Source organism: Canis lupus, chromosome 1 (assembly GCF_011100685.1).
Source record: "Canis lupus familiaris isolate Mischka breed German Shepherd chromosome 1, alternate assembly UU_Cfam_GSD_1.0, whole genome shotgun sequence".
NCBI classification, from domain to species: Eukaryota; Metazoa; Chordata; class Mammalia; order Carnivora; family Canidae; genus Canis; species Canis lupus.
The window spans coordinates 87,923,386-87,949,904 of record NC_049222.1 but is presented as its reverse complement, the minus strand read 5'-3'; the positions used below and the strand labels follow the sequence as shown (position 1 = coordinate 87,949,904).

The 26,519-nt window shown below is 34.3% G+C and overlaps 1 protein-coding gene across 3 annotated transcripts in view; it reads left to right on the top strand.

The window, feature by feature from the left end:
• The window catches only part of SMC5 (structural maintenance of chromosomes 5), a 93,321-nt gene that overhangs the window by 5,715 nt on the left and 61,087 nt on the right, over window positions 1–26,519 (top strand). For all 3 annotated transcript variants that reach the window (XM_038527107.1, XM_038527106.1, XM_038527108.1), the window contains exons 3-8: window positions 6,027–6,079; window positions 13,830–13,992; window positions 15,186–15,320; window positions 17,077–17,217; window positions 18,782–18,943; window positions 20,074–20,145. In XM_038527107.1, the coding sequence (XP_038383035.1) occupies window positions 6,027–6,079; window positions 13,830–13,992; window positions 15,186–15,320; window positions 17,077–17,217; window positions 18,782–18,943; window positions 20,074–20,145 (726 nt within the window). The remainder of the gene's footprint in view (window positions 1–6,026; window positions 6,080–13,829; window positions 13,993–15,185; window positions 15,321–17,076; window positions 17,218–18,781; window positions 18,944–20,073; window positions 20,146–26,519) is intronic.

The following is a 26,519-nucleotide window of genomic DNA, read 5'->3' as shown; positions in this document are numbered from 1 at the left end:
TGGCAGACGGATGGGCAGATGACACTTTTGCAGATGAGTTGGTAGAGCTCAGCACAGCACTGGAGCTTGAGGAACACATCATTTTCCATGAAGATCATAAAGGTTTTGTCAGGGTCTGGTAGAGCTGGCAAGACCTTGAATACCTTCTATTTTATGGCCGGCTTTGGCCAGGGAACAATCTACCCTGAAACTAGGCACATACATATTGTGAAAGGGTTTTCATCCTAATATGGAAAATAATTCAAATTTAAATTCTTTCCATTTCTCTCGTTTACTATTCATTTACTACTTCTCTACAAATCTGTTCCTAGATTTTTGTGTGACATAATGATGGATAATAAAATTGGTTTATCTCCTCCCAAAACAAAACAAAAAATACTATGAACAACATGAAGAATTCAAGCTTTATTAGCATAAAGTTTTTACAACTATGTAAATGATCAAAATCAGTAGAAAAAGTCAGCCATTCATTTTTTTTCTTAGAACACCAGAGACAATTATCAAAGACCATTATCCATTATATGCTGCTCTAAAAGCAATCACTTCCTATTTTACGCAAAGAATATGACTGTACCAGAATAACAGTACCAGCATCTGTTGAGGATGGGATGAGAAAATTAAAAGATAGTCCTACTCATGAACATGGGAGCAAAAATCTTAAGAAACTTTAGTCTGTTGAATGTAATACATAAAAAGCATAATACATCATGACCAAATGTAATCAAGGAATGAGAGATTGAACATTAGCAGGAAATTAATATATCATGTTTTTTTTTATCTTTTTTGCATATCACTTTTTTTTTTTTTAAGGATTTTATTTATTTGAGAGACAGAGTGCTCACAGAGGGAGAGGGAGACCCAGACTCCTACTGCGCAAAGAGCCGGACACGGGGCTCAATCCCAGGACTCTGGGATCATGACCTGAGCCAAAGGCAGATGCTTAACCGAATGTGCCACTCAGGCACCCTACATAACATTTTAAAGGAGAACTGGATGATCATCTCAGTGGAGGAAAAGCATAAATTCACAGTAATTTATGATAAAGTCTTAGCAAATTAGGATTAGAAGATACCTACCTTTTTAAATTACATAAAAGGTAAAACATACAACAAGTTCAAGAACAAGTCAGGGTTAACTACTAGCACTGCTATTTAATGTACTGGAAGTTTTAGCTAGAACAGTAAGGTAAGACAAAAGATACAAGTTAGAAAACTGTCATTTACAGGTTTATAAAAAATTTGCAGTGAAAAAGAGACTACAGATAAGCCTTCTGATGAATTAATTTGGAAATTTATCAGGATTGCTAGATTATGTAACAAAATCATATTTCCATACATTAACAATGGACAGAAAAATGCAATTAAAAATAGATAACTATTTACAGTAGCACCAAAAGTACAAGTTAATAGCAATAAACTAATAAGACATGTAAGAGCTATATTTAGAAGCCATAAAATTTTATTTGAAAATACTGGCGTTTGATGAGATGGACAGTTGTACTATATTAGTGGACAGGAAGACCTTGTATAAAAATGTCGTTCTTCATGTTGATTTACTTATTTGAGCATCATTCCAGTCAAAATCCTAATGCTGTCTGTAGCAAATTACAAGCTATTTCTAAATTTTAGGTGAAAGAATAAAGGGCCAAGTATAGTTAAAATACTCCTAAAGAAATTCAACAAAATGGGAAAACTTGCCTTATTAGATGTCAAGACTTAACACGCAGTAATAGTAAATTAAAACATCATATGGAATATTATTCAGACATAAAGAATGAAATTGATGTTTGCAACAACATGAATGGGCCTAGAGGGTGTTAGACTAAGTGAAATAAATCTGATAAAGACACAAATACCGTATGATTTTAGTTGTATGAGAATCTAATAAACCCAGAAATGGACTCAAATACAGAACACACCAGTGGTTGCCAGAGGGGAAGAAGAGGTGCGTTTGGGTGAACATTGAAGGAAATTGAGAAACAGACTTCCAGCTCTAAAAGTCAAAGGGATAAAACACAGTATAAGGAATATAGTGAATAGTATTATAATAACTTTGCATAGTTACAGATGATGACTACACTGTTGAGCATGTGTCATGTATAGAATTCTTAAATCATTGTGTTATATATCTGAAACTAATAACATTGTTAATTGTACTAAAAAAAAAAAAAAAAAAACCCACCTATGGTATATTGGTGGAATATACATCAGACCAGTGTAATGTGATAGAATAAAGAGCCTAGATACAAAGCCATGGTGAGTAGACTCTTGATTTATGATGACTGACATTGTAGCTGAACGGGGAAAGATGGATAAATAGCACTGAGATAATTGCATAGGAAAAAAGAAATTGTATTCTCACACTTGAACACAGATCAATTAATTGCAAGTCGATTGAAGATCTAAATGTGATTGACAAAGTTTTTAGAAGATACTGGTATAGAGGAGAATAACTTTGTGAATATCTTTTGGGTTAAATAGAAATTTATCAAGTAAAAGTATAGATTGAAAAGGAAAATACTGATAAAAGTTAAACTCTTATCAAAAAGCACTATAAAGAAAAAGACCAGCCACAAATTGGGGGAAGGTATATATAACCCATATAACAAAAGATTGGTATTTAAACTTTTCAGTAACAAAACAATAACAATTAAAAATGGACAAAAGCTGTACTGAGACACTGCACAGAAGAGGCAGCTCAAATAGCCAATAAATGTTGATCTTTGAACAACATAGGTTTGAACTGTGCGAGTTTACCTATATGAGGTTTTTTTTTTTTTTTTTTTCAGTAAATACAGTATGGTAGTATAAATGTACATTTTCCATATGATTTTCTTAGTAACTTGTTTTTTGTAGTTGTAAGAAAACAATATATTGTACATGTAATATATAAAATATGTATTAACTGTTGACATATTGGTAAGGATTCTGGTCAATAGTAGGCAATTAATAGTTATGTTTTGGGGACGTCAGAAGTTAATGCAAAGTTTTATGCAGGGAGTTGGCACTCCTTTGTGTTGTTCAGGGCCCAACTATATATGAAAAGATCCTCAACTTCAATAATGGTCAGAGAAATGTACATTAATCCTGGCGAGGTATATTCCTCAGTGTCACAAAAATTCTGGCAGTGCCATGTGCTTACGAGGATATGGAATAATGGGAACTCTGATGCACTCTTGGTGGGAATATAAATTTGTAAAGTCTTGGAAAAGGGCATTACCTAGTGAATCTGCATATGCATATACCAAATCTCTCAAATTCTTCTAGACAGCTCTTGTACATTAATACTAGGCAAAAATTATTAAAATATTTACAGCAGTATTTTAAAATAAATCCTCGTATAGTGAAGTAAAATTGAATATTACAAATTAGTGAAAATAAACCATAGCTCATTGGTTAAATCTCAAAAATAATTTTAAGGAAAAGTGCTATTCTGGAAGAATACATGAGATATGAATTTATAGAATGTTCAAAACATTTAATATTTAAAGAGACAGCAAAACTAAAAAGCAAAAGGATGATCAAGTCAGCTTAGAGATTATATTTGCTGAGCGAGGATACAATAGTAGTGAGTTATATACGCGGAATGTCAGATACATGGTTAATGTTCAATTCTTTAAATTTTTGATAGATGCCTGATTGTTGTTCTTTCAAACAGTATATGAAGTTTATGTATAATGTTTGGTGTATATTTCACATAAAATTATGTTTTAAAAAGAAAGTTTGAGGGTTGGGTTAATCCAACTGGAAAATAGTTGTAAAAGTTTAAATGATTCTTTGTGTTTTTCTAAAACTACTGGGAAATACTGCAGTATTACTAAAATGATGCTATAGGTTTCTTAGCCAGGCTTATATTTAATGTGGGATTATAAGGTTGAAGCATATACCCTTAAGATTATAAGCCTATTCAAAATACGTGTGTGTTTTTAATGCTATATGGGAGGCATTTATGAGGTATAATATTCCTAGATACTGCTCTATTAATAATTAGCCTTGTGACCATAGTCATTTGTCTGGACTTCAGTTTATTATAAAGATAGGGAGGTTGGAGTAGATAACTTCCAAGGACGAGTTTTTGTAAATATTGATGTATGGTTTTTTAATTGTCAAAAATCATTTATTAAATCCTTATCTCTCTGTAATCGTCTGCTGAATTGTACTCCAGACACTGTACAGTCAGAATGGTTTGGTGTGTAACAATTTCCACCAACCTTCCCATTAATTTTTGGCAATCAAAGACGCTAGATCTTACCCTTCAGTGGTAGGGATTTTTTTTTTTTTTAAAGATTTTATTTATTCATGAGAGACACAGAGAAAGAGAGGCAGAGACATAAGCAGAGAGGGAGCCCAGTGTGGGACTCAGTCCTAGGACCCCAGGATCACAACCTGAGCCAAAGGCAGATACTCAACCCACTGAGCCACCCAGGTGCCTTGAGTGGTAGATTTTTTTGTTTGTTTTTTGTTTTTTGTTTTTTGTTTTTTGTTTTTTTTGAGTGGTAGGTTTTTAAAGGCTGTGGAATGCAGGGTTTTTTGTTTTTTGTTTTTTTTTAATTTTTATTTATTTATGATAGTCACACACAGAGAGAGAGAGAGAGAAGCAGGCTCCATGCACCGGGAGCCCGACGTGGGATTCGATCCCGGGTCTCCAGGATCGCGCCCTGGGCCAAAGGCAGGCACCAAACCGCTGCGCCACCCAGGGATCCTGTATGCAGGGTTTCTTAGGTGACAGATGGCAGACCTTTGGATATCCCCAGATGGTTTTAGGGGCTACATAAGTCCTCAGCAAAAATAGTTTTAATGTATTTACGGTTAAATCCTAAAAGAATTTACCATATTCTCTACCATCCATATGTATACCTCATAATAAGAGCTGCCTTGTGATTTTTTTTTTTCTTGACACAAGTATTTTAATTGATGCAAGCTAATGAGCAAATAGCACTCCTACAAAAATGCCATTGTTTTTCCTGTTTATGAAGAAATTATAAAACAGTGGTAACAAGTAACTTACACATTAATGGCAAGGTTGAGATTGGAACCTGGATGGTGTGTGTTAAAGCATGTACTCTTAATCATTAAGCTATACTTTCTAATTATGAGGACAGACCTCCTTTGTCATCTTTCTGGGCCTCAGTTCATCATCTGTAAAATGGGTATGATACCTCCGAAAGTTGCTCATGAGTATTAAAAAAAATTTGTAAATTGCTTAGCACAGTAGCATATGGTAATGCTTAATAAATGTTCCCTTTTGTGGTTCTAATTGTTGTCATCACTGGTGTTACCACTATTAAAAGAATTATTATTTACGAGATATATTTTCTGCCTTTTTTTTTTTTTTTTTTAGAATTATTTAGCCAGATTGAAGATCCAATCTGTTGTTTTGTTTTTTTGTTGTTGTTTTAGGTCCACAGTCTCTCTTCAAGATTATGCTTATGTCTATATTCAAACTAGATTAAATATGTCTACTTATCATGTAAACTGTACTTAAATTGTATTTGCTATGTGTATTCCTCTTTTTAAGAAAATGGCAATTATGTCCTCATTAGTAACAGGATGGGTAGTATTAGACTGGTTAATATTTAATCTGTGCTACTCCAAAGAAGTCTCCAGTGGTAATAAGGAGATTTGGTAAAGCTTTGATTAATCCATAGAACCTATTTTCCTCCTGGTTTTTTTTTTTTTTGCCTCTACTGAGAGTATTTAGTATAGAGGCTAAGTATGCAGACTCTGGAGTCGTATTATGTGGGTTCATTACTTACTCTGTCATTCCTTGCTCTGTATCACTTATCAGCTTTGTCGCAAGCTTTATGAGAGGCTATCTGGCACAGAGAATGTTCAATAAATGGTAACTAATAGTATTGTTACTTGTGGGAGGAAACAATGGAAACAATTTCCCAAATCTGGGTAAGGGATGGGAGTGGGCAGAAAAAAATAGTTATTGAAAAAATTTTAACTTGGCAAATAATAATGACTTTGCTAAATCTGTGATAACCTGGGAATGTCACTCATGCACTTTGTTTTTTGTTCTAGGTTGGCTTTTTTGTGAAGAGAGGATGTTCCAAGGGAATGGTTGAAATTGAATTGTAAGTGTTAAAAGTGCTGAAACCACTTTTTCCTGTATGACTTATGTTCATGCTTTCATGATAACTTTAGAAAAGAGTAATATTGTGGCATTATGGCATGAATATTTAGAATTAGAATATTATAAATAATATTTAAAGAATGTTTTATCCAGACAAGTAATTTTCTTATGTTTCTATTAAAACCTAAGTTGTAAGACTTTTCTTTCAGTAGAATTCTTAAAGAAGTTACCTCTCGGCAGCTATTTCTGATGGGTAAGAGTATTCAAGATGAAACCAGTTAACTATCCTTGGTATATATACTGTTAGTCTTTTAAACACAGATATGTTCATTGGTTAGTTGGTTTTTAGTGAGCGTTGTGTTTTGGAGTGTTTATAGAAAGTCATGGAATTTTTGAGCTTATGTAGCTTTTAAAGATCATCTGATAGCTTCCTCGTTTTATAGGATACGGGAAAATGATCTTTTACTCAAAAACTGTGGAAGAACGTTTTATTTATGTAGTGATGAGAAATAGGCACAATAGAGGTAAAAGAAAACAAGATTATACTCCATTTATTAAAAAAATATGGTACTATTTTACTGAAAGATGTAAAACCGAGACCTGAATAACAGGGAAAGCATACTTTGTTCCTGGAAACATAAAGCTAATGTCATTATGAACATGCCAATCCTTTCTTATTAATGTATAAATTTGATACAGTTCCAACTAGAGTATCAACAGGTAAGTTTGCAAGTTGATTCTAAAGTTCATCTGGGAGAATAAATGTGCTGGAGAACCCAAGAAGATTTTGAAAAAGCAGAATCATGAATAAGTCGTTTGTGTACCAGATGTTAAAGTGTACTTACTATAAAGCTGTTGATAATGGTATTAGTACAGAAAATTAGAGGAGCAGAATGGAAAATGTAGGGAGATCTAAACGTGTAAGAGAATTTATTGTAAAGATGGCAGTTTAAGCATAGGCTATGAATTACTCAAATTGAGATAAACTAATTGGCTATTAATTTTTCAAAGAACATTTAGAGCTTTATCAAACATCCTACTTATAAATCTAAATGTGTTAATGACTGAGTGAAAAAATATGTAACTTTGAAAATAATAGAAAAGTATATCATTTTTTAAATCTTAGGAAAAGGAAAGGCTAGAATAGGATACCAAAGGAAGATACCAAAGGATACCAAAGGATACCAAAGGAAGAATAGGATACCAAATAAACATAAAAAGGAAGATAGGAAATTTAGATTACTTACAAATCCAGCCGAAAATAATGGTACCATAGTTAAAAATGAGTGAGTGACAGATGGGAGAAAACATTCTCAGCACAAATAACATGTACATGTCTTAAAATTACCAAAATACCAGTGTCTCATGCAAGTCAGCAAAAATTACAAACAACTCTTAGAAAATAAGCAGAGAATTGTAATGCCAAGTAAAATAAATTGCCAATATGTATAAAAAGGATACAACTCATTAGTTGTAACTCGTCAATTTTGAAGGAAATCAAAATGAGGATTTTTTTTCTTTTAGTTTAGAAAAAAAAATTAAAAAAAATTTTTTCATTTATTTATTCATGACAGGGGAGAGAGAGAGAGAGAGAGAGACAGAGACAGAGACACAGGCAGAGAGAGAATCAGGCTCCATGCAGGGAGCCTGACGTGGGACTCGATTCTTGGTTCTCCAGGATCCGGCCCCGGGGTGAAGGTGGCACTAAATCGCTGAGCTACTGGGGCTGCCCGGTTTAGAAAAAGTTTTAAAATAAAATTTTAAATAAAATTTAGTGATGTGATGGTATAAAGAAGGGAATCCTGTCATGTAGGAATGTTAGCAGTACGTCTTATTTGGCAGTATATATCAGATTTTAAATAAAATAATCTTTGATTCAGTTACTATTTTAGAGAATGTTTATTCATTTGCACATAATTAACTTTTTCCTAATTTTAATAATGAGAAATTATAAACACTCCAGATGTCTATCATCTGATAAAAGGCTAAAGAAAATGTGGTATGTTCATAGTGACATCGGATTCAGCTATAGAAAGGAAGATTGATCCTCCAACAAGGGTGAACTGAGAAAACATGCTTTGTGAAAGAAGCCAGACACAAATACTGCATACTGTGTGATTCCACTTCTGTGGAATGTCCAGAATAGGCAAATCTGTAGAGACTGAAAATAGATTACTGGTTGCTTTGGAATGAGGGGAAGAGAGAGTGGCGAGTGACTGCTTAACAGATATGGGCTCTTTTTTGGGGTGCTGAAAATAATTTGGAATTAGCTGGTGGTGATGGTTGCAGAACCTTGTCAATATGCTAAAAACTATTAATTCACATATTCCTTCACCTGTATACCTAAAAATGGTTAAAATGGTAAATTTTATGTCACGTACATTTTACCATAATAAAAATGCATTAATTGGTATATATAAAATGATGGGGTATGTATGATATATGAATTACATCTCATTTTTTAAAAATTGCCAAGGATACTCCTGTGTTAGCCTTGTTACCGTTGATGGATCACAGTGGTTTGTTATCTTTTACAACTGAAACAAATATACTAAGCCAGGAATATTTACAAAACACAGAGGGAGTATTAATATTTAAGTTTCAAGTCTTGTATGGGTGGCTGCAGGTGTTAGCACTCCTGATTTTCTGCTTGGAATCACCAAGTCCCAGTTGTTTTCTTAGTTATCTAAAGAGGCACACTTTTTGGTGTGTAATAGCTACTGGCCAGCTGTTATAATCTAACCAGTGACCATGAACCAGAGTTATGTTACCAGGTCTGCCACAGGGGAAGTTTCCCTAGTTATATTGTGGTCACTTGTTTGGGAATATGAAACAGAACGACTCATCATTAGTTGAAATTGTTATTGATGTTGAATAAATCTGTTAACTGGTCACATATTTGTTGAATGGAATAATGGATAACATAATTCTGGCATAAATGTATGCCATCATTTTCAGATATTTCTTGAGTACGAATTCTTTGAGGGAGAGGAGAGACAGAGCATCTTTCTAATTTATGGTTAGGGGCATGAGGGGAGGGACAGATAAATACATAGGTAAAATACATATTAGATTAGATGGTGATTAGTGAAGTAGAAAATTGAGTAGGAAAGGAGGATAGGGAGGGCGTGCCAGAGTGGAGTTAACAGTATTAAATAGGGTGATCAGGAAAGCTCTCACTCAGAGGTCAATACTTGAATAAAGACTTGAAGGAGATAAGGTGTTGAACTTGGAGGTATTTGGGGAAACAGCATTTCAGCATCTACAGATGCTAAGATGGAAGTGCTACCCAGTTGACTCCATTGCACTGAACAAGAGAATAATAAGAGATGAGGTCTGAAAATACCAAGGATCTGGTTGATAGGGGCTTGTAGGCCAGTGTAAGAACTTTAAATTTTTGAGTAAGCTGTGAACCCACCAGGATTTGAGCAGAGGAGTGGTAGAAGCTGTCTTGTGTAGTAGTGTTATTAGCCTCCTTGGTTGTTTTCCCCTTGATGTGAAAAAAACTGGTTTATCACTTTTATTAAGTCTTTTTCAGTGAATTGACTTCTGCATTGTTGTTTCTGTGCTATATCATGGTTTTCTGTTTCATTATTTTCTATACTTATCTTTACTAAATCTTCTTGAAACTTTTTTGTGGTCTTTAATTTCTTAAAATGGATTTCTTAGTGCAAATTTTTAGTCTTTTGTTTTTCTTAATATAAACAGTTAAGGTTAAAATTTCTCTCTCAATATTGCTTTAGGTCTGTCTCCCAAATTTTGGTATATAGCATTTTCCTATTTTTCAATTCTATTTTCTTCATTTTCTTTGAGTTCAAAATCAGAAGTTGTTTCAAAATTTGTAGTGATTTACTTGTTATATTTTAATATTGATTTCCACTTTGCTAGTAGTACTGTGGTAAAAAATACGTATATTATGAATATATAAAATTGTACAACGTTAGTATGTTTACTACTATATGTTATGTATATTATATATAGAACCATGTGTAATATTACTATATATTGTATATATTGTACATTTTGTGTATATATATGACCTTAGTGATAAGTAGTATAATATATAGCAGTGTACATTATTGTATGTTTTACTATATATGACCTTATAGTGATATATAGTATAATACATAGTATTATATACAGCATAATACATACATACATACATACATAGTAGATATATGTAGAGAGAGTAATGTCACCAAACCTTTGAAATTTATCAAGGCATCCTCTTTGTAGTGAGTTTTCATAATTGTTACCTATTGAGTTGAAAGAATGAGTACTCTGCTCTTATATGTTCGGTGTTTTCTATTCAGTTCAAGCTGATTAATCATATTGTTAAAGCTGATTATTTTGCTGATTTCAATCATTTGATTGATTCTTCAATTAACTGCGAAAGGTGTATTACATGTCCCTCTCTGTAGATTTGTCAGTGACCCTTGTCCTATCAGTTTTTGCTTTATGTATTCTCAGGACGTTATTAGTTGCAGCTAAGATTCAAATTGTTCTATCTATCTAGTGAGTTGAACTTTCTGTTGTTAGGTACTGACTTCTTTATCTTTTGATGCATTTCCCTTAGAATGTATTTTAATTTGCTACTACTGTAGTTGGTAGCTTTCTTTTTAAAGTATTTTCCAGGTTATCTTATTTTTATTCATTTATTTCCAATTTTTTATACCTTTTTGTATCTCATTGGAAAATTATAGCTGGGTCTTGTTTATATCACCTTTTAAATAGTGCGTATGATCCATTATGTTTATTGAATGACTTACATGTTGAGGCTTATTTTACTGTCTTACTCCATGCTTTTTATTTGTTCACCTGGATTTCTTTTCAGTATTTCTTCTCTCTTGCCATTGTCTAGATTTTTGTTTTAATTTTTCTCTACTGTTTTGGAAATTATCATTCTTCTTTTAGTGGTTGTTGGAATTTATAATGTAAATACTTGAATTTGAGTCTAGACTGAAATGTCTGTATCTTTCTGTTGAATAAAGACCTTAGAGTACTTTTATTTGAATAACTTTTTTTTTTTTTTTTTTTTTTTTTAAGATTTTATTTATTCATGAGAGACCGAGAGAGAAGAAAGAGAGAGGCAAAGACACAGGCAGAGGGAGAAGCAGGCTCCGTGCAGGGAGCCTGATGTGAAACTCGATCCTGGGATTTCAGGGGATTTCAGGATCACGCCCTGGCCAGAAGGCAGGTGCTAAACCACTGAGCCACCCAAGGATCCCCTTGAATAATTTTTTGAACTATTTTAATTTTACCTTGTCTTTTAAACTCTTTAAGATACAGTAACTATTATTAATTTATACTGTTAGTGTTTGTTTAGAATTACCCCCCCCCCTTTTTTTTGGTTTGCCTTTTTATTCTTTGCTGCATTTTTATTTCCTCTAGGATCGCTTTCTGCCAGAAGATATTTTTTAAAGTTTTCTTTAATGAAAATCTTCTAGTAGCATACTCAGTTTTTGTCTGAAAATGATGTTCTTATACTCTAAATCTAGAAAGATGTATTGGCTAGATATAAAAGTCTATATTGATAGGTCTTTTCTCAACAGATGCAAAGTATAATTCTATAATCTTCAAACGTAAATCTAATCTTAGTTTCTTTGATATTCTTTTTTTTCTTATAAGACTTTTTTTCCAAAAAAAAAAAAAAAAAGACTTTTTTTCCCATTAGTTTCATGTAGTTCCAGTGGCTTTTGGAGTCCTATCTCAGTTTTTGGTGTTTTATAGTTTCATATATATTTCGATGTTGATTTATTTTTTATTTATTTTGCTTGACATTTAATGAGCTTCTTAAATTTATGGTTTGGAAAATTATCTATTACCTCTTCCTATATTGTTACCGACCCATCTGTCTCCCTCCCTTCTGAAACTCTTGTTAGACAGATGTCAGGATCTTTTAGTCATCCATGTCTTTTTTTTTTTTTTTTAAGATTTTTATTTATTTATTCATGAGAGACTCAGAGACACAGGCAGAGGGAGATGCAGGCTCCATGCAGGGAGCCCAATGTAGGACTCAATCCTGGGACTCCAGGATCACACCCTGGGCTAAAGGCAGGCGCAAAACCGCTGAACCACCCAGGGATTCCCATTCATTCATGTCTGTTAACATCCTTCATATTTTTCATCTTTTTATGTCTTTGTGCTGCATTCAAGATCCATTTCTCTTTGGTTCGTTTTCAGATCAGAGTAAGTAAATATTTTGAATCTGCTATTTCTTGAAATATAGTGAATATACTTATTCTGTACTTGCCCATTAATTTGAGTGATTCTTTTTTGTTATTTCTGTTCTTGATCTTGATGGTTTGTTTTCATATGTGTATTTCTAGTGAGCTGCCCCTTTCTCTTTGAACTTTGTGTTAATTCTTTGAGGGTAAAGGTAGATTTCTGCTGAGGAAATTTTTATTGACTTCTGCAACAGACCATTGGATACTTTGAATCCAGGATTGAAATATACACGGTTCTCAGTTTGTGCATTTTTGAACCTTAGGTATGTCATGTAACTAACTTCAAGATACTAATGTGTTTGAAACTGGCTTGTGGTTAATAACTGTCTTTAGGAGAAATTGTTTTGCATTGCAAGCCGCAGTTTGAGACATGTAGGTGCTGGTGGTGGTGATGGTGATGATGGAGTAGTTCTAGTTTACCCTTATATTGAGGGTATGGTCTTTTTGGCATGGTTTTTATTAGACTCTCTACCATAGGTAGCTTTGGGCCCTGTCTGCAACCCCTCTCCCAGGAGATTCTGAAAATGGATGTGTCAGGTTATTTGGTGGAACAGATGCTTCCAAGGCAAAAGCCGGTTTCGTTTTTCAACTTCTGGATCTGCACCTGCCCTAGGATCCAGGCCAGATTTACTTACTTTCATGTTAACTCATAAATGTATTTATGAACATACTTCAATATTTCATTATTTGTAGTTTATAGCAAGAAGATCAAAAAGGGTAGTTCATTAGTCATTCTGCTGGAAATGAAAAATACTTTAAGTTCTAAAATCTTAATGTTTGGAGTGTTCTGATTACGTTATAGTCTATATACACAACATTTATAGATTATCATTGTCATTAGCCATTGAATACCAATAATTTATCTTTCTACCACATGCTGCTGATTCCCAGTGAAGAAGATGGATGGGAGGTGTGGAGCAGTAGTACTTCTAAAAGCAAGAAATAAGTAAATACCCTTCTTTCGGATTCTGTATTGCTTAATCTTCCCTTAAGGCTGTATGTTTTAGTCCTCTCTGAGTTCAGAGTGGAGTACAAGACAAGGAAGGCATGGGCCACCTGTATGACCAAGCTAGCTATGATGTCTGGAACTGCTTATGCAAGAATTGGTTTCCATTCATGTATTTTCCAAGTAGAGGAAGTTTCAGCATTTAATTTTATATGCTTTAATATACCAACCCATTTTGAATCGCAGTCAACGCATGTGATTGGAGAATAATAATTAAAGGATAAATAACTCTAGATATGTAAATCCTCTGTCAGTGTTTGGAAATTAGTATTGGTTTTGTTTTATTTTAACAGTTTAATTGTGATGTTAAATAAGTGGTAACTTCCATGTGGTCAGTTATGTATCATTACCAATGAAATATCAAGGTTTCCTTCTTTGGAGGGGCCAAAATATCAAAAAGAATAAAAATTATAATAATACTGTCTGGCAAACTTTGTTGTAAGAGAATTTTGGAAATTGTATTTATAAAATATGTGTACTTTGAACATAAAGATTTTTAAAAATTATTTTTTAACCAGATTTAGAACTTCTGGAAACCTTATAATCACCCGCGAGATTGATGTGGCAAAAAATCAGTCATCTTGGTTCATCAACAAAAAATCTACAACCCAGAAAGTAGTAGAAGAGCAAGTTGCAGCCTTAAACATTCAAGTGGGCAATCTTTGCCAATTTCTACCTCAGGTATGAGAGAATGAAATGTACAGATGGGAAAATTCCTCTTCATGCTGTAGGACAATGTAAATACTTTTCAAGGGGTATTGTAAAGGAAGCTATTTAAAGTAAGCCTTATAATGTTAGTACTTTCTAACAGTTCTTTGTAAATAGAGCATCTCATCTCATATTATAATATAGTAAATTTGGAAGATTTCAATTAACTAATTAAAAGTTAAGTCTACAGAATATTGTAAAGGAAATAAAGTTGTATTGTTTTTAAGTAGAGTAGCTTGGATGGCCATGGTCTACAATTTGTACGTCCTTAAAATTTTGTTAATAAACAACTTATTCGTGTTTTTTGTAATAAAATGCTTGATATACTGAAACTCCTAAATCTATAGGTGTGTCTTCTAAAACTTTGTTATATTTTAAGTTTGTTTAGTAAAAATATCCTGAAAACGCACTTTATTTTTTTTTATTTTTTATTTTTTTGAAAACGCACTTTAAATGTTACATTTGTTTTTGAGTGCTGTCTAGTGACTGCAGTATAGTTCATTTTTTTCAATTCAGAAACAATGACTTGATTATTACGTATGTCCAAATTAAATAAAAATTTTAAATTTGGAAGCATTGTTAGCTGATGTCTGATAGCTTCAGAACTAGATGTTTAAAAATGTCCTTTCTCTTCTAACATTCTAGCTGATGTGTGGTAGATAATGATCATTCAATCCAGTGAACTGATTTTATTCACAAGCTATCTGTTATATGTATGTAAACACTTCACCCTAGAAATGTTGACATAGAAATTTTTTAAAAGTTCTCAGAAAGATGACAGTTCATACCCTAAGTTTATCTTTACCATTTTAAAGAGTAAAATATGAAGGACAGAGTTTCTGTTAGCACATCTTACAGGAGTTTTTTTCTTTTAAATGAGTTTCATCTTAACAAGTGTGATCACTGAGTGAAAATAGGTTTTGAAGATATTTATAAGTGATAATAGTTGTGGGACACCTGCGAGGCTCAGTCAATAAGTGTCCGACTCTTGGTTTTGGCTCAGGTCATGATCCTCAGGATTGTGAAGTTGAGCTCTGTGTTGGTCTCTTTGCTGAGCACTTAGCTAAGACTTAAGTTTCTCTCCTCCCTCTCTCTCTCTGTCTCTGTCTAAACAACTTTTTAAGAAAAATGATAATAGTTGCTGATATTTAAGTTTTATGCTCTAGGATAAAGTTGGAGAATTTGCTAAACTGAGTAAAATTGAACTCCTTGAAGCTACTGAGAAGTCTATTGGTCCTCCAGAAATGCACAGATACCATTGTGAACTCAAAAACTTCAGGGAGAAAGAAAAACAACTAGAGGTATTTATAAAGAGACAACTCATTTTTATTGTCCCTCACTGATTCCTTTCTTTTACAATGTGGTAGTGTAAGAGTAGCTTTGATTCATCGGGTGACTTCATATATTTGTGATTTTTTTTTTTTTTTTTCCCCACCTAGGATTATATTGCTGACATTAATTAAACTAGGTAACAAAGTGAGAAATTGATTTGAAAAATTTGACTACCATTTCATCAAGTAACATGTCATTGATTGAATTTCTAAGTAATCAATAATATTTTAAAGTATTTATTTTTCGCAGGAAGTTTCAGTATTATTCCTTTATTTATTCAGTGTTTCTTAAACACCTGCCATGTGCCAGGACGGTACAAGGCTTTGTAGTAGTATAGCTTTGTATTTTACCTTGTAGCTTTTGATGTAGTGTCTCTTGAACCAGTTCTCATATTTTTTCAGTTGCAGGAGGGTAGACTTCGTAAGAGAGCTTTGTGTTTAGTTGCAGTGTTTTTATTTTCACCTTTAATAAACATTAAAGTGTCCATTTATGGCGTATCACTTAAAAGGGTGTTTTGTTTAATGAAGCATTTTCCATGTGTCAGCCACTAAAATAAATTCAGTAAATTTTCGTAATAAGATCTGTTATAAACAAATGGTTTCTCTTAAATTATAACTGTTCATACTTAATATGCATATTACTATAATTTAATATTTATTATACTTTTTCAGAGTCTGTGACCAAAGGAGTAGTTATTTTATCATGCTTTAGATACTCTGGCAGTTGTTTTACCTTTGCCCCCATGGAACAGTCAGATACAGTAGTCCTTCCCCTTATTCACATTTTCATTTACCTGCCATTTCAATTGCCCGTGGTCATCCATGGTCCAGAAGCAGATAATCTTCCTGACATATCGTCACCAGGTCACCAGGTCATCAGTAGTCTGTTGTTATATCACGGTGCCTCACTTCATCTTATCACGTGGCATTCTTCCCTTTCACATCACCACAAGAAGAAGGGTGACAACAGTAGGATGATGTATTTTGAGAACGATTGCATTTGCATAACACTTATGACAGTTTATTATAATTGTTTTGTTTTTTGCTAGTCTCATTGTGTCTGATTTATAAATTAAGCTTTATCATAGAGAAAAGCGATATATAGAGAGTTTGGTACTATCTGTGGTTTCAGGCATTACATCTGTGTAATGGCATTGTATCTGTGGTTTTGGATTACTTTCCCCACAAATAAGGTGACGGGACCACTGTACTCTGAAATACTCTGAAATTACTACCATCCTCTGAAGGAACACACATTATCCTACTAGGTTCTGAGTACATCTTTGCAATTGGTACCTCGTGGTCTAAGGGCTAAATTTTAGCTGCCTTCTCCTTTTTAAGTCCCTAAGTCATGAACATTCATAACATACGAATCATAATAAAACTATTCATTTGTATGTCACATTACAGCTTTGGGTGAACTTGCATTTAGAATAGGTACATTGCTTCTACCCTCCAGGTGAGTAGGGCAGATACATGTCTTCTCTTGAGGCAGGAAGAGGCTGGGCTCAGAGGTATGGGGGGGGGGGTCTTCCTCACAGTCACACAATGAATAAATTGCAGAGCCTAGATCAGAGCTCAGATATGCATGTTAGTTTTATGCAGTCCTTAAGAACTCCTGTGAAGTTCTTTATGGTAAAATTTTGCTAGCATTGTACATATTTTGATCATTAAAGGATTTGACCTCTTGTCTTCAGTTAAACTGATTGTTAAATATTTGTTTTAGACCTCGTGCAAAGAGAAAACTGAATATCTAGAGAAAATGATTCAGAGAAATGAAAGATACAAACAAGATGTGGAGAGGTTCTATGAACGTAAGCGACATTTAGATTTGATTGAGATGCTTGAAGCTAAAAGGCCATGGGTGGTAAGTCTTAATTATTAGAGGCAAGAATAGTGATGCTTTAACTAGCAGACAAGCCATAAAGAAGGCAATAATTGCTCTGTATTCAAATTATGTATTTTTGCCTTATATACTATAATAAAATTTGTGTTATGATAGAGCTGTATACTGTTACTATTGTGTAACAGATAAGTTGATTGTGCTCCTAATTCTCCCAGATTTGAGTCCTCAACAGATTATGTAAGACATTAGCGATCTAAAAATGTTCACACATAAAAATGAAATCTTTGAGTGCCCTCAAGTCACAGAGAATTTTCTTGGCATGTGCCACCAATAACTTCAGGTACAGGTGGAGCGGAAGGCTGAGGACTACTTCTCTACTCATGCTTCATAAGTTTATTGAGGCTAATGTTGTCTTTTAATCACTGTGCTGTACAGTTATTATGTTTGGCCACAGTTTGGGCTAAAGAGTCTGTTCCCTCAGTGCATTTCTTTATGACAGGTGGAATAAAATAGGGAAGTTTTAAGATGTTTGTTCCAGGGTTAGGATGAAGGTAATTGTTAATTGATTCGAAAAATATGTAGCTGTGTTTATGGCATTTCTTCCTCACCCCTTCACCCTATCCTGTCCCATAATTCCAATATTAAACTTTTTGCTTTCTTCAGCTTGTTTTGACTATATTTGCCCATTATTACTTTTAAACCTACTTTGTTTTTCCTTTAAAAGTCTTTTTGTTTATCCTTTTCTTTCTGAGATTGATTTCAATCTTTTTTTTTTTTTTTTCCCCATTTTTAAAATTTACTCTGTAATCTTTCTTTTTTTCAGCCCATACATTCTTAACTATAAGCTCTCTGGGCACTCCACTTACTTTTCTTTTTTAGCAAATATTTACTAATTCCTGTAACATGACAGACATTTTTACTCGCATTTTTGTTCTCCTTTGATCTGTTTTTCCTTTGTTCATTTTTTTTTTTTTTTTTTTTTTTTTTTTTTTTAAATTTTTTTTAAATATTTTTTATTTATTTATGATAGTCACACAGAGAGAGAGAGCGAGAAGCAGAGACATAGGCAGAGGGAGAAGCAGGCTCCATGCACCGGGAGCCCGACGTGGGATTCGATCCCGGGTCTCCAGGATCACGCCCCGGGCCAAAGGCAGGCGCTAAACCGCTGCGCCACCCAGGGATCCCTCCTTTGTTCATTTTTACTTTTCATAACTGAGTTTATTTTTTATTTATTTTTTTAATAACTGAGTTTATTTATACCTTCTGCTATCCCTTCTTCATTGAGAGACTAGAAAGACTAGTAGCAATTCAGAACCAGCTTCAGAACCAGGAAGGGATGGAAGTGAGGGCCCAGCCCAATAATAGAGGTAAATACTCAGGGAGTGTTGAGCTTCTTAGTAAATCAGTGTTGGTATTCACTGCTACTGAAGTTATTTCAGGCAGTAGATTTCACATGAGTAGACTTGCCAAAAGGATACCCAGTCTTTTCATAGATTTGGTTTCTGTTTGCACCTTGATTTTAGCGTATGGGTTTTTAGTTCCACCTACTAGTGCATTAACTTCTATTTCTTGAATTAATTGCAAGGAATATGAAAACGTTCGTCAGGAGTATGAAGAAGTAAAACTAGCTCGTGACCGAGTGAAGGAAGAGGTGAGGAAACTGAAGGAAGGGCAGATCCCCATGACACGTCGAATTGAAGAAATTGAGAGGCAGCGGCACACTTTGGAGGCTCGAATCAAAGAGAAGGTACTTTTCCCAGCTCGGTTATGGATCTTCTGTATTTGAGCAAGTACAATAACTATTTTGTAGATCTGTTATTTTGTGGATTTACTTGAAGCTTTTGTTCCTTTTTAAGCTTGATTCTACCACTGCAGGGCTTTTCAGGGTACTAACTGTCACTGCTGGTGGGTTGCTCCTTTGTGGAAACTCCAGCCTACAAAAGAGAAAATGGAAATGTGATTGTTTTAATGACAAGAAGACTCAGAGTAGTATTTGTAGGAACATTGAACATCTTTTGTGAATTTATCATAGAAAACTTGGTGTTTCTTAGAATAAATGGTATAATGGCATATGGAAAATTCCATTTATTAAAAAATATATTTAAACATTTTAAACTCAGGGACTCCTGAGTTGGGTGGCGCAGTGGTTGAGCATCTGCCTTCAGCTCAGGTCATGATCCTGGGGTACTGGGATTGAGTCCCATATCAAGTTCCCTGTAGGGAGCCTGCCTCTCTCTATGTCTTTGCCTCTCTCTTGTGTCTCTCATGAAAAAAATAAATCTTTTGGAAAAAAATTTTTAACTCAAAAATTTTTATGGTTGTGGCTTTTAACTTTAGGGAGATTTTGGAGTCCCAAGATTTTTGAGGACAGTTTAAACTATGGACCCCACTATCCTGGTAGGATTGCTTTTAGGATCAGATGAAAATCATGAGTTAATAAATGCAGAGATAAACGTGTGCATATTGCTATGGCTATTTTTATTTATTAAAAAAAAATAAAAGTAAGTAAAAAATAAAGATTTTATTTATTTATTGATGAAAGACACACACACAGAGAGGCAGAGAGACAGGCAGAGGGAGAAGCAGACTCCATGCAGGGAGCCCAACATGGGACTCGATCCCGGGTCTCCAGGATCACACCTTGGGCTGAAAGCGGCGCTAAACCGCTGAGCCACTGGGGCTGCCCTATGGCTATTTTTAAATATCATTGAATAACCTTTTATAGATTTGCAAGTAAGTTATTTTTGGTGTTAACATGAATTTGGTTTGAAATAAATGAAAAAGCATTGTGAATTAAATTAATTTGGTTGGGGGGCCACATAATTGGCTTGCTTGAGATTTTAACTAAATTCCCCTCCTTGTGGTTCGATCTTACAGGCAACAGATATTAAGGAGACCTCTCAAAAATGTAAACAAAAGCAAGATATTATAGAAAGGAAAGATAAACAGGTAAGATTTTTGTATTGAAATTTTTATTGTGCTAATTTCACCTTACTTTTGTGTTCAGGCCTGAATTATGGGACAACCTTTTGTTTGGAAAGTGTCTAAGGTCCTCCTCATTCCCTCCTTGGTCTGTGAGGGCTACTAAGATTCAGAAGTAGAGCAGTTGCACAGACGATAATGAGGAAGAATTCTCACAACTCCTAGATAGGCACTGTGATCTTTGTAACTGAGTGGCTGTAGGTTTTTAATGGACTCATGGTAAAATTGGATTTAGTTATCTCAGAAATTAAATTTTAAGAGATCTGTTGATGTTAAGAGTTGGACGTTAAAAAGCTGGTAACAGATTCTTTGTACAGGTTGGGGCTTGATGGCAGAATTGTTTTAAGATGGCTATGCAGGAAAGTGGGCTTAGCCAAGAGATCCTCAACCATGTGTAGAGTTTTGTTCTTCAGAACCGTTCAGATACCTGAGTTTGAATTACCTGTCTTTGGGATAGACGCATAACTTGAAACATTCCCAGTGGTTGAAGCATTATGTTCATCTTCTGGTTTTTTCAGCCCCACCCATTTTTCTGTAGCTTTATCTTCAGATTCCAGGCACCTCTGATTTAATTTCTCCAGGATAAACCTCAGATTCTCATGGCAGAGGCTCAGCCATCAGTGTGAAGTGCATCTGTGTGGAGGGGTGCGGGGCACTGGGCGGGAGGCAGGGAGGGGGCAGTCCTGTTGTGTATGAGGTCTTTTCTCCTTGATATCTCCTGGTTGTTGAGAGGCTCCAGAATTGTTCTTTTGTTTTGAAAGAGTCCTCCTCTCTTTCCTTTTTCTCCTCATCACCTTTCACACTGTGGCTCCTCCAATAGGGTACTACATCAGTGGTCCTTCTGCTGTCTTTCCTCTTTTGAATGCTCTTGCTGTCTCCTCCCTTGGTTCCCTCTGTCCCTGTGGGAGTGAAGCTTTGTACTCCATTTCTAATACTTTGTTGGAGTTTAGGAGGGAAAAGACATAAAGATTTCATCTTTAAAACCCTAAACAGGGATGAATACAGATTGCTAAGTTGTGTAAATTTGAATCATCTTTGTTTCTGTCGCAAATCGTACCTGATATTTTAATACATTGCTGGATTCAGCTGGAAGATCTTGTATTTACAGTTTTTTGCACCATATGAGATTGGCCTAAAATTTTATTTTTATTTCATCCTTAACTGGTTTTTCAGTATGTGATGCTGACTTTTTAACTACTTTAATACTCCTTGGACCAGTATTTTCTATTTTGCTCTTAGTGTATTTACCAGGGCTTGTCACTTTATAAGTTATTTCACTTTTAACTTTTATTAACTTAAAAAAATATATTTATTTATGAGCAGTGGCAGAGACACAGGCAGAGGGAGAAGCAGGCTTCTCAAGGGGAGCCTGATGCCGGACTTAATCCCGGGATTAAGTTAGGTTCACACCCTGAGCTGGAGGCAGATACTAAACCACTGAGTCACCTACATATCCCTAACTTTTAATAAATACATTTTAGGGCATAAATAATTTTTTGGTTATCATTTGGCTACATCTCATATATGTGGTTAAGTGCTTTTATTGCTTTTCTACTTCAGATTCCATATTTTCAGCCATCAGTGAATTTGGTTTGAAAATTTAACATTTTCATTCATTTAAGCTTATATAGAAGTTCTTACTATTTTAATTTCTATGGATATGGAATTTCAAAACCTTAAAGTAGAGTTCTAATTCTGTTCCTATATGGTTAATAAACATGGGCTTTATGACTTTTAGATATTTTGAGATCTTTTTGGACTTTTATATTTGGTTTTGTACATGTTCTGTAAATATTCAAAAAGAATGTATTCAGTCTATTTATATGTATAAATATATGTGTTACAACAGGTTTACTATACTTCTATTATGTCAATGCCCTATGTACATTTTTATCCATTTTTAAAGTGAAATACCCTCTTCTATGAATATAGAATTGTCTATTTTTCCTAATGATTATATTAGGTTTCGTTTTCTAGGTTTTAAAGCTATATTGTTTTATTATTTCTGCATCATGTTTTGATTAATTTTTTCTGCTGTGAGTAGTATGTACTGGGTTTTGTTCTGCAGTTTTCCTCATTGTGGTGTTATGACACTTTGTCATCCAGGGAGTTTCACCAGTCCATTTATGGTTGGTTTCTACTCACTATGCTTCTTGTTGGATTTCTCCTGCCTGCTCCACTTTCTCCTTTCTGTTGGTATTGATAGCTTTTTTTTTTATTCCATTTTTCTCCCATGGAGTTATATATTCTAAACCTATTCTACTGACTACTTTTAAAGTTTTAAATAACATATTTTTTAAAAGTTAGCATTTTGGGATGGCTGGGTGGCTCAGTGGTTGAGTGTCTGCCTTCAGCTCAGGGTGTGACCCCAGGATCCTGGGATCGAGTCCCACATTGGATTCCCTGTGGGGAGCCTACTTCTCCCTCTGCCTGTGTCTCTGCCTCTCTTTGTGTGTCTCATGAATAAATAAAAATCTTTAAAAAATTAAAAAGTCAGCATTTTTATTCTTCTGTTTAGTTAAGATACTTTGTCTTCTTCTATTCCATGTCTGTACCCTCAGAAATGATACTTACCAGTTATTTAAAATGTTATTTTTACAGTCTGTGCCTATTTAGACTTAATTTGTTTTATTATTTTTTTTGTAAAGATTTTATTTATTCATGACAGACACAGAGAAAGAGAGGCAGAGACACAGGCAGAGAGAGAAGCAGGCTCCATGCAGGGAACCCGACGTGGGACTCGATCCCTGGTCTCCAGGATCACACCCGGGGCCAAAGGCGGCGCTAAACCGCTGAGTCACTGGGGCTGCCCTATTGGGTTTTTTTTTTTTTTTTTTTTTTTTTTTTTTTTTTTATATTACTTGTTTTATCTTATTTCTGCCTTTAGGAGGTAGACTTTTTTGTTGCTGGATATTTTGCAAGGATGTTTCAGAGACACTCTTTGGGTGATGAACTTTGAGTTCTTGTATGTTGGAAAATAAGTTTTTTGCATTCATTGTGGAATGTTAATATGGCTGAATCTTAAATTATAAACTCTAAATTGTTTTTTTCCCAACACTTTGACTATCTTTCCTCTGTGTCCCATGAGGTCTTATATTCCTAAAAAGTAGCAGATATGAGAGCTAGGCACAGACCATATTAGACCCTTAAAGAAAAAAGAAAGGAAATTGAATTTGATTCTAAATGCAATGAGAGAGAAAGCTTTTGAAGTTTTTAAGCTGGAGAAATAGTACTTCATATGTTTTAAAAGCACTCAGGATTGCCTTACAGAGAGTGAATTGTATGGGACAAAAAAGTAGAGAGTTCCATAATAAGGCCACTGAAGTAGGCAAGGCAAGTGAGAAGGCTTGCTTCTCCTCATATGATAGTCGTGGACAGGCAAGTTTAGAAAACTGAACCACAAAATTTGCTCGGGGAGTAGATAGACTGAATTGTGGAAGAATTGAGGATCCCTTCTAATCTTTTTGACTTCACAATTGGATGGATTAGTGGTACCTTTTACTGAAATGAGGATTCTTAGGAGAGTGGAAACGAGTTCTCTTTGACTCTATAAAGTTCCATTCTTTTACTTTAAACCTATTTGTGTCTTTGAATCTAAAATGTTTCTTGTGGATCATGGGCTTTCTTTTTTTATTGAAGTAAATATTAACATACAACATTATGTTAGTTTCAGGTATATGACATTGACTCAATTCTGTGCATTACTCATTGCTTACTATGATAAGTATAGTCACTATGTATTACACACTGTTATTCCAGTATTATTGACTGTTTTCCTTATGTTGTACTTTTCATTTCTGTGGTTTATTTTATAACTGGAAGTTTTTGATCTCATAATCCCCTTTATTTAACCCATCCCCCATCCACCTTCCCTCTGGCAACCACCACTTTGTTTTTTTACTTAAGAGTCCATGTATATATGTATTTATGTAGGTATGTGTATATACATGGTGGCAGAGGGAGAGAATCTCCAGCAGATGTGGTGCTGAGCATGGAGCCTGATGTGGGCCTTGATCTCATGACTCTGAGATCATGACCTGAGCTGAAATCAAGGGTTGGACGCTTAACCAACTGAGCCACCCTGGCACCCTGAGCATCTTTTTATGTCTGTTGGCTGTCTGTATGTCTGCTTTGGGAAAATGTCTATTTAGATTTTCTGCCTGTGTTTTAATGATGTTGGGTTTTTTGTTTGCTTTTGTTTGGTGTTGAGTTGCATAAGATCTTTATATATTTTGGGTATTAACCTCTTATCTATCACTTGCAAATATCTTCTTTTATTTACCAGGTTGCTGTTTTGTTTGTTGACAGCTTCCTTCACTGTGCAAAAACTTGATGTTGTTGTACCAGTAGTTGTATTTGGTACACCAGTTGGCCCAATAGTTTATTTTTTTCCTTTTGTCTCTTGGCTGAAGAGACAGCCATAAATATGTTGGTAAGGGCAATGTCAAAGACATAACTGCCTATGTTACCTCGTAGGAGTTATATGATAATATGTCTCACCTTTAGGTCTTCAATCCATTTTTAGTTTATCTTTGTGCATTTTAAGCTGGAGAAATAGAAACTGGTCCAGTTTCATTCTTTAGCATGTAGCTATTGAGTTTTTTCAACATTTATTGAAAAGATTCTTTTTCTTTTTGTATATTCTTGCTTCCTTTGTTGTAGATTGACTATATAGGTGTGGGTTTAATTTCCAGGCTCTCTATACTGTTCCAATGATCTATGTACCTGTTTTTTGACTGGTACTATACTGATTTGATTACTTTCGCTTTGGAGTATATCCTGAAATCTGGGATTGATATACCGCCACCATTTTTCTTTCTCACAGTTTCTTTGATGATTCATTAACTTGTGTGTTTCTGTACACATTTTGGGATTATTTGTTCTAGTTTTGTGAAAAATGCTTTTGGTATTTTGATAAGGATTGCATTGAATCTTAGACTGGGATAGTATAAACATTTTAATGATATTAATTCTTCCATGAGGATAGTATATCTTCCCATTTGTTTATATCACTTTTGGTTTCTTCCATTGATGGCTTGTAGTTTTCAGAGTATAAGGCTTTTACCTCCTTGGTTAAATTTATTCCTCGGTATTTTATATTTTAGGGTGCAGTTATAGATGGCATTGCTTTCTTAATTCCTCTTTTTGCTACTTTATTATTAGTGTGTAGAAATGCAACAGATTTGTTTAGATCCATTTTGTATTCTGCAACTTTACTGAATTCACTTATTCTAACAGTTTTTTGGTGGAGACTTTAGGGCTTTTCATATATTGCATACCATCTGCAAATAGTGACAATTTTACTACTTTTACCAGTTTGGCTGTCTTTTATTTATTTTTCATGTCTGATTGCTGCAGTGAGGATTTTCAGTATTATGTTGAATAAAAGTGGTGATAGTGAATGTCTTTCTTATTCTTAATCTTAGAGGAAAAGCTTTCAGCTCATTGAGTAGGTGTTAGATGTGAGATTTTCATATATAGCCTTTATTATGTTGAGATGTGTTTCTCTAAACATGAATGGTTGTTGTATTTTGTCACATGCTTTTTCTGCATGTATTGAGATGGTGATAGGATTTTTATCCTTCTTGTTAATATGATGTATCCTGTTGATTGTAAGTATTGAACCATTCTTGCATCCCTGGAATAACTTGCACTTGGTCATGGTGAATGATCCTTTTAATGTACTGTTGAATTTGGATTAATACTTTGTTGAGGATTTTACATCTATATTCCTCAGATACTTGCCTGTAGTTTTTTTGTTTTTTGGTAGTCTTTTTGTCTGGTTTTGGTATTAGTGTAATTGCTGGTCTTGTAGAGTTTGGAAGTTTTCTGTTTCAATTTTTGGAATAGTTTGAGAAGAACAGACATTACCTTTTCTTTAAATGTCTAGTACAATTAGTGTGAAGCCATCTGGCCCTGGACTTGTTTGCTGGGAGATTCTTTTTTTTTTTTTTTTTGGTCAAATCCATAAACTATTTGCTGTTATTTTTATTGAATTGAATTAAAATTATAATTTAGGGAATACTGAAAACTTCATGATGGTGCATCATCTTACCAAGAACAGGGAATATTTTTTTCTTTTGCCCAAGTCTACCTCTGTGTCTTTCAAGAGAAATTCACTCATACATACAAAACCATGTAAGCGTATATTCATTTAGCAAGTCAAAGACAGCAATCTGTCCAATCCAGATTCCTATTGTTTATATTCTGAGACCCAAGGCCCAATAAAAAATCATGCATGGGCCTCAAGATGATAATGAATCCCTTCAAATTACATATAAAACTTGTGTGTGTGAGTGCTTTATTATTTTTTTTTAAAGATTTTGTTCATGAGAGACAGA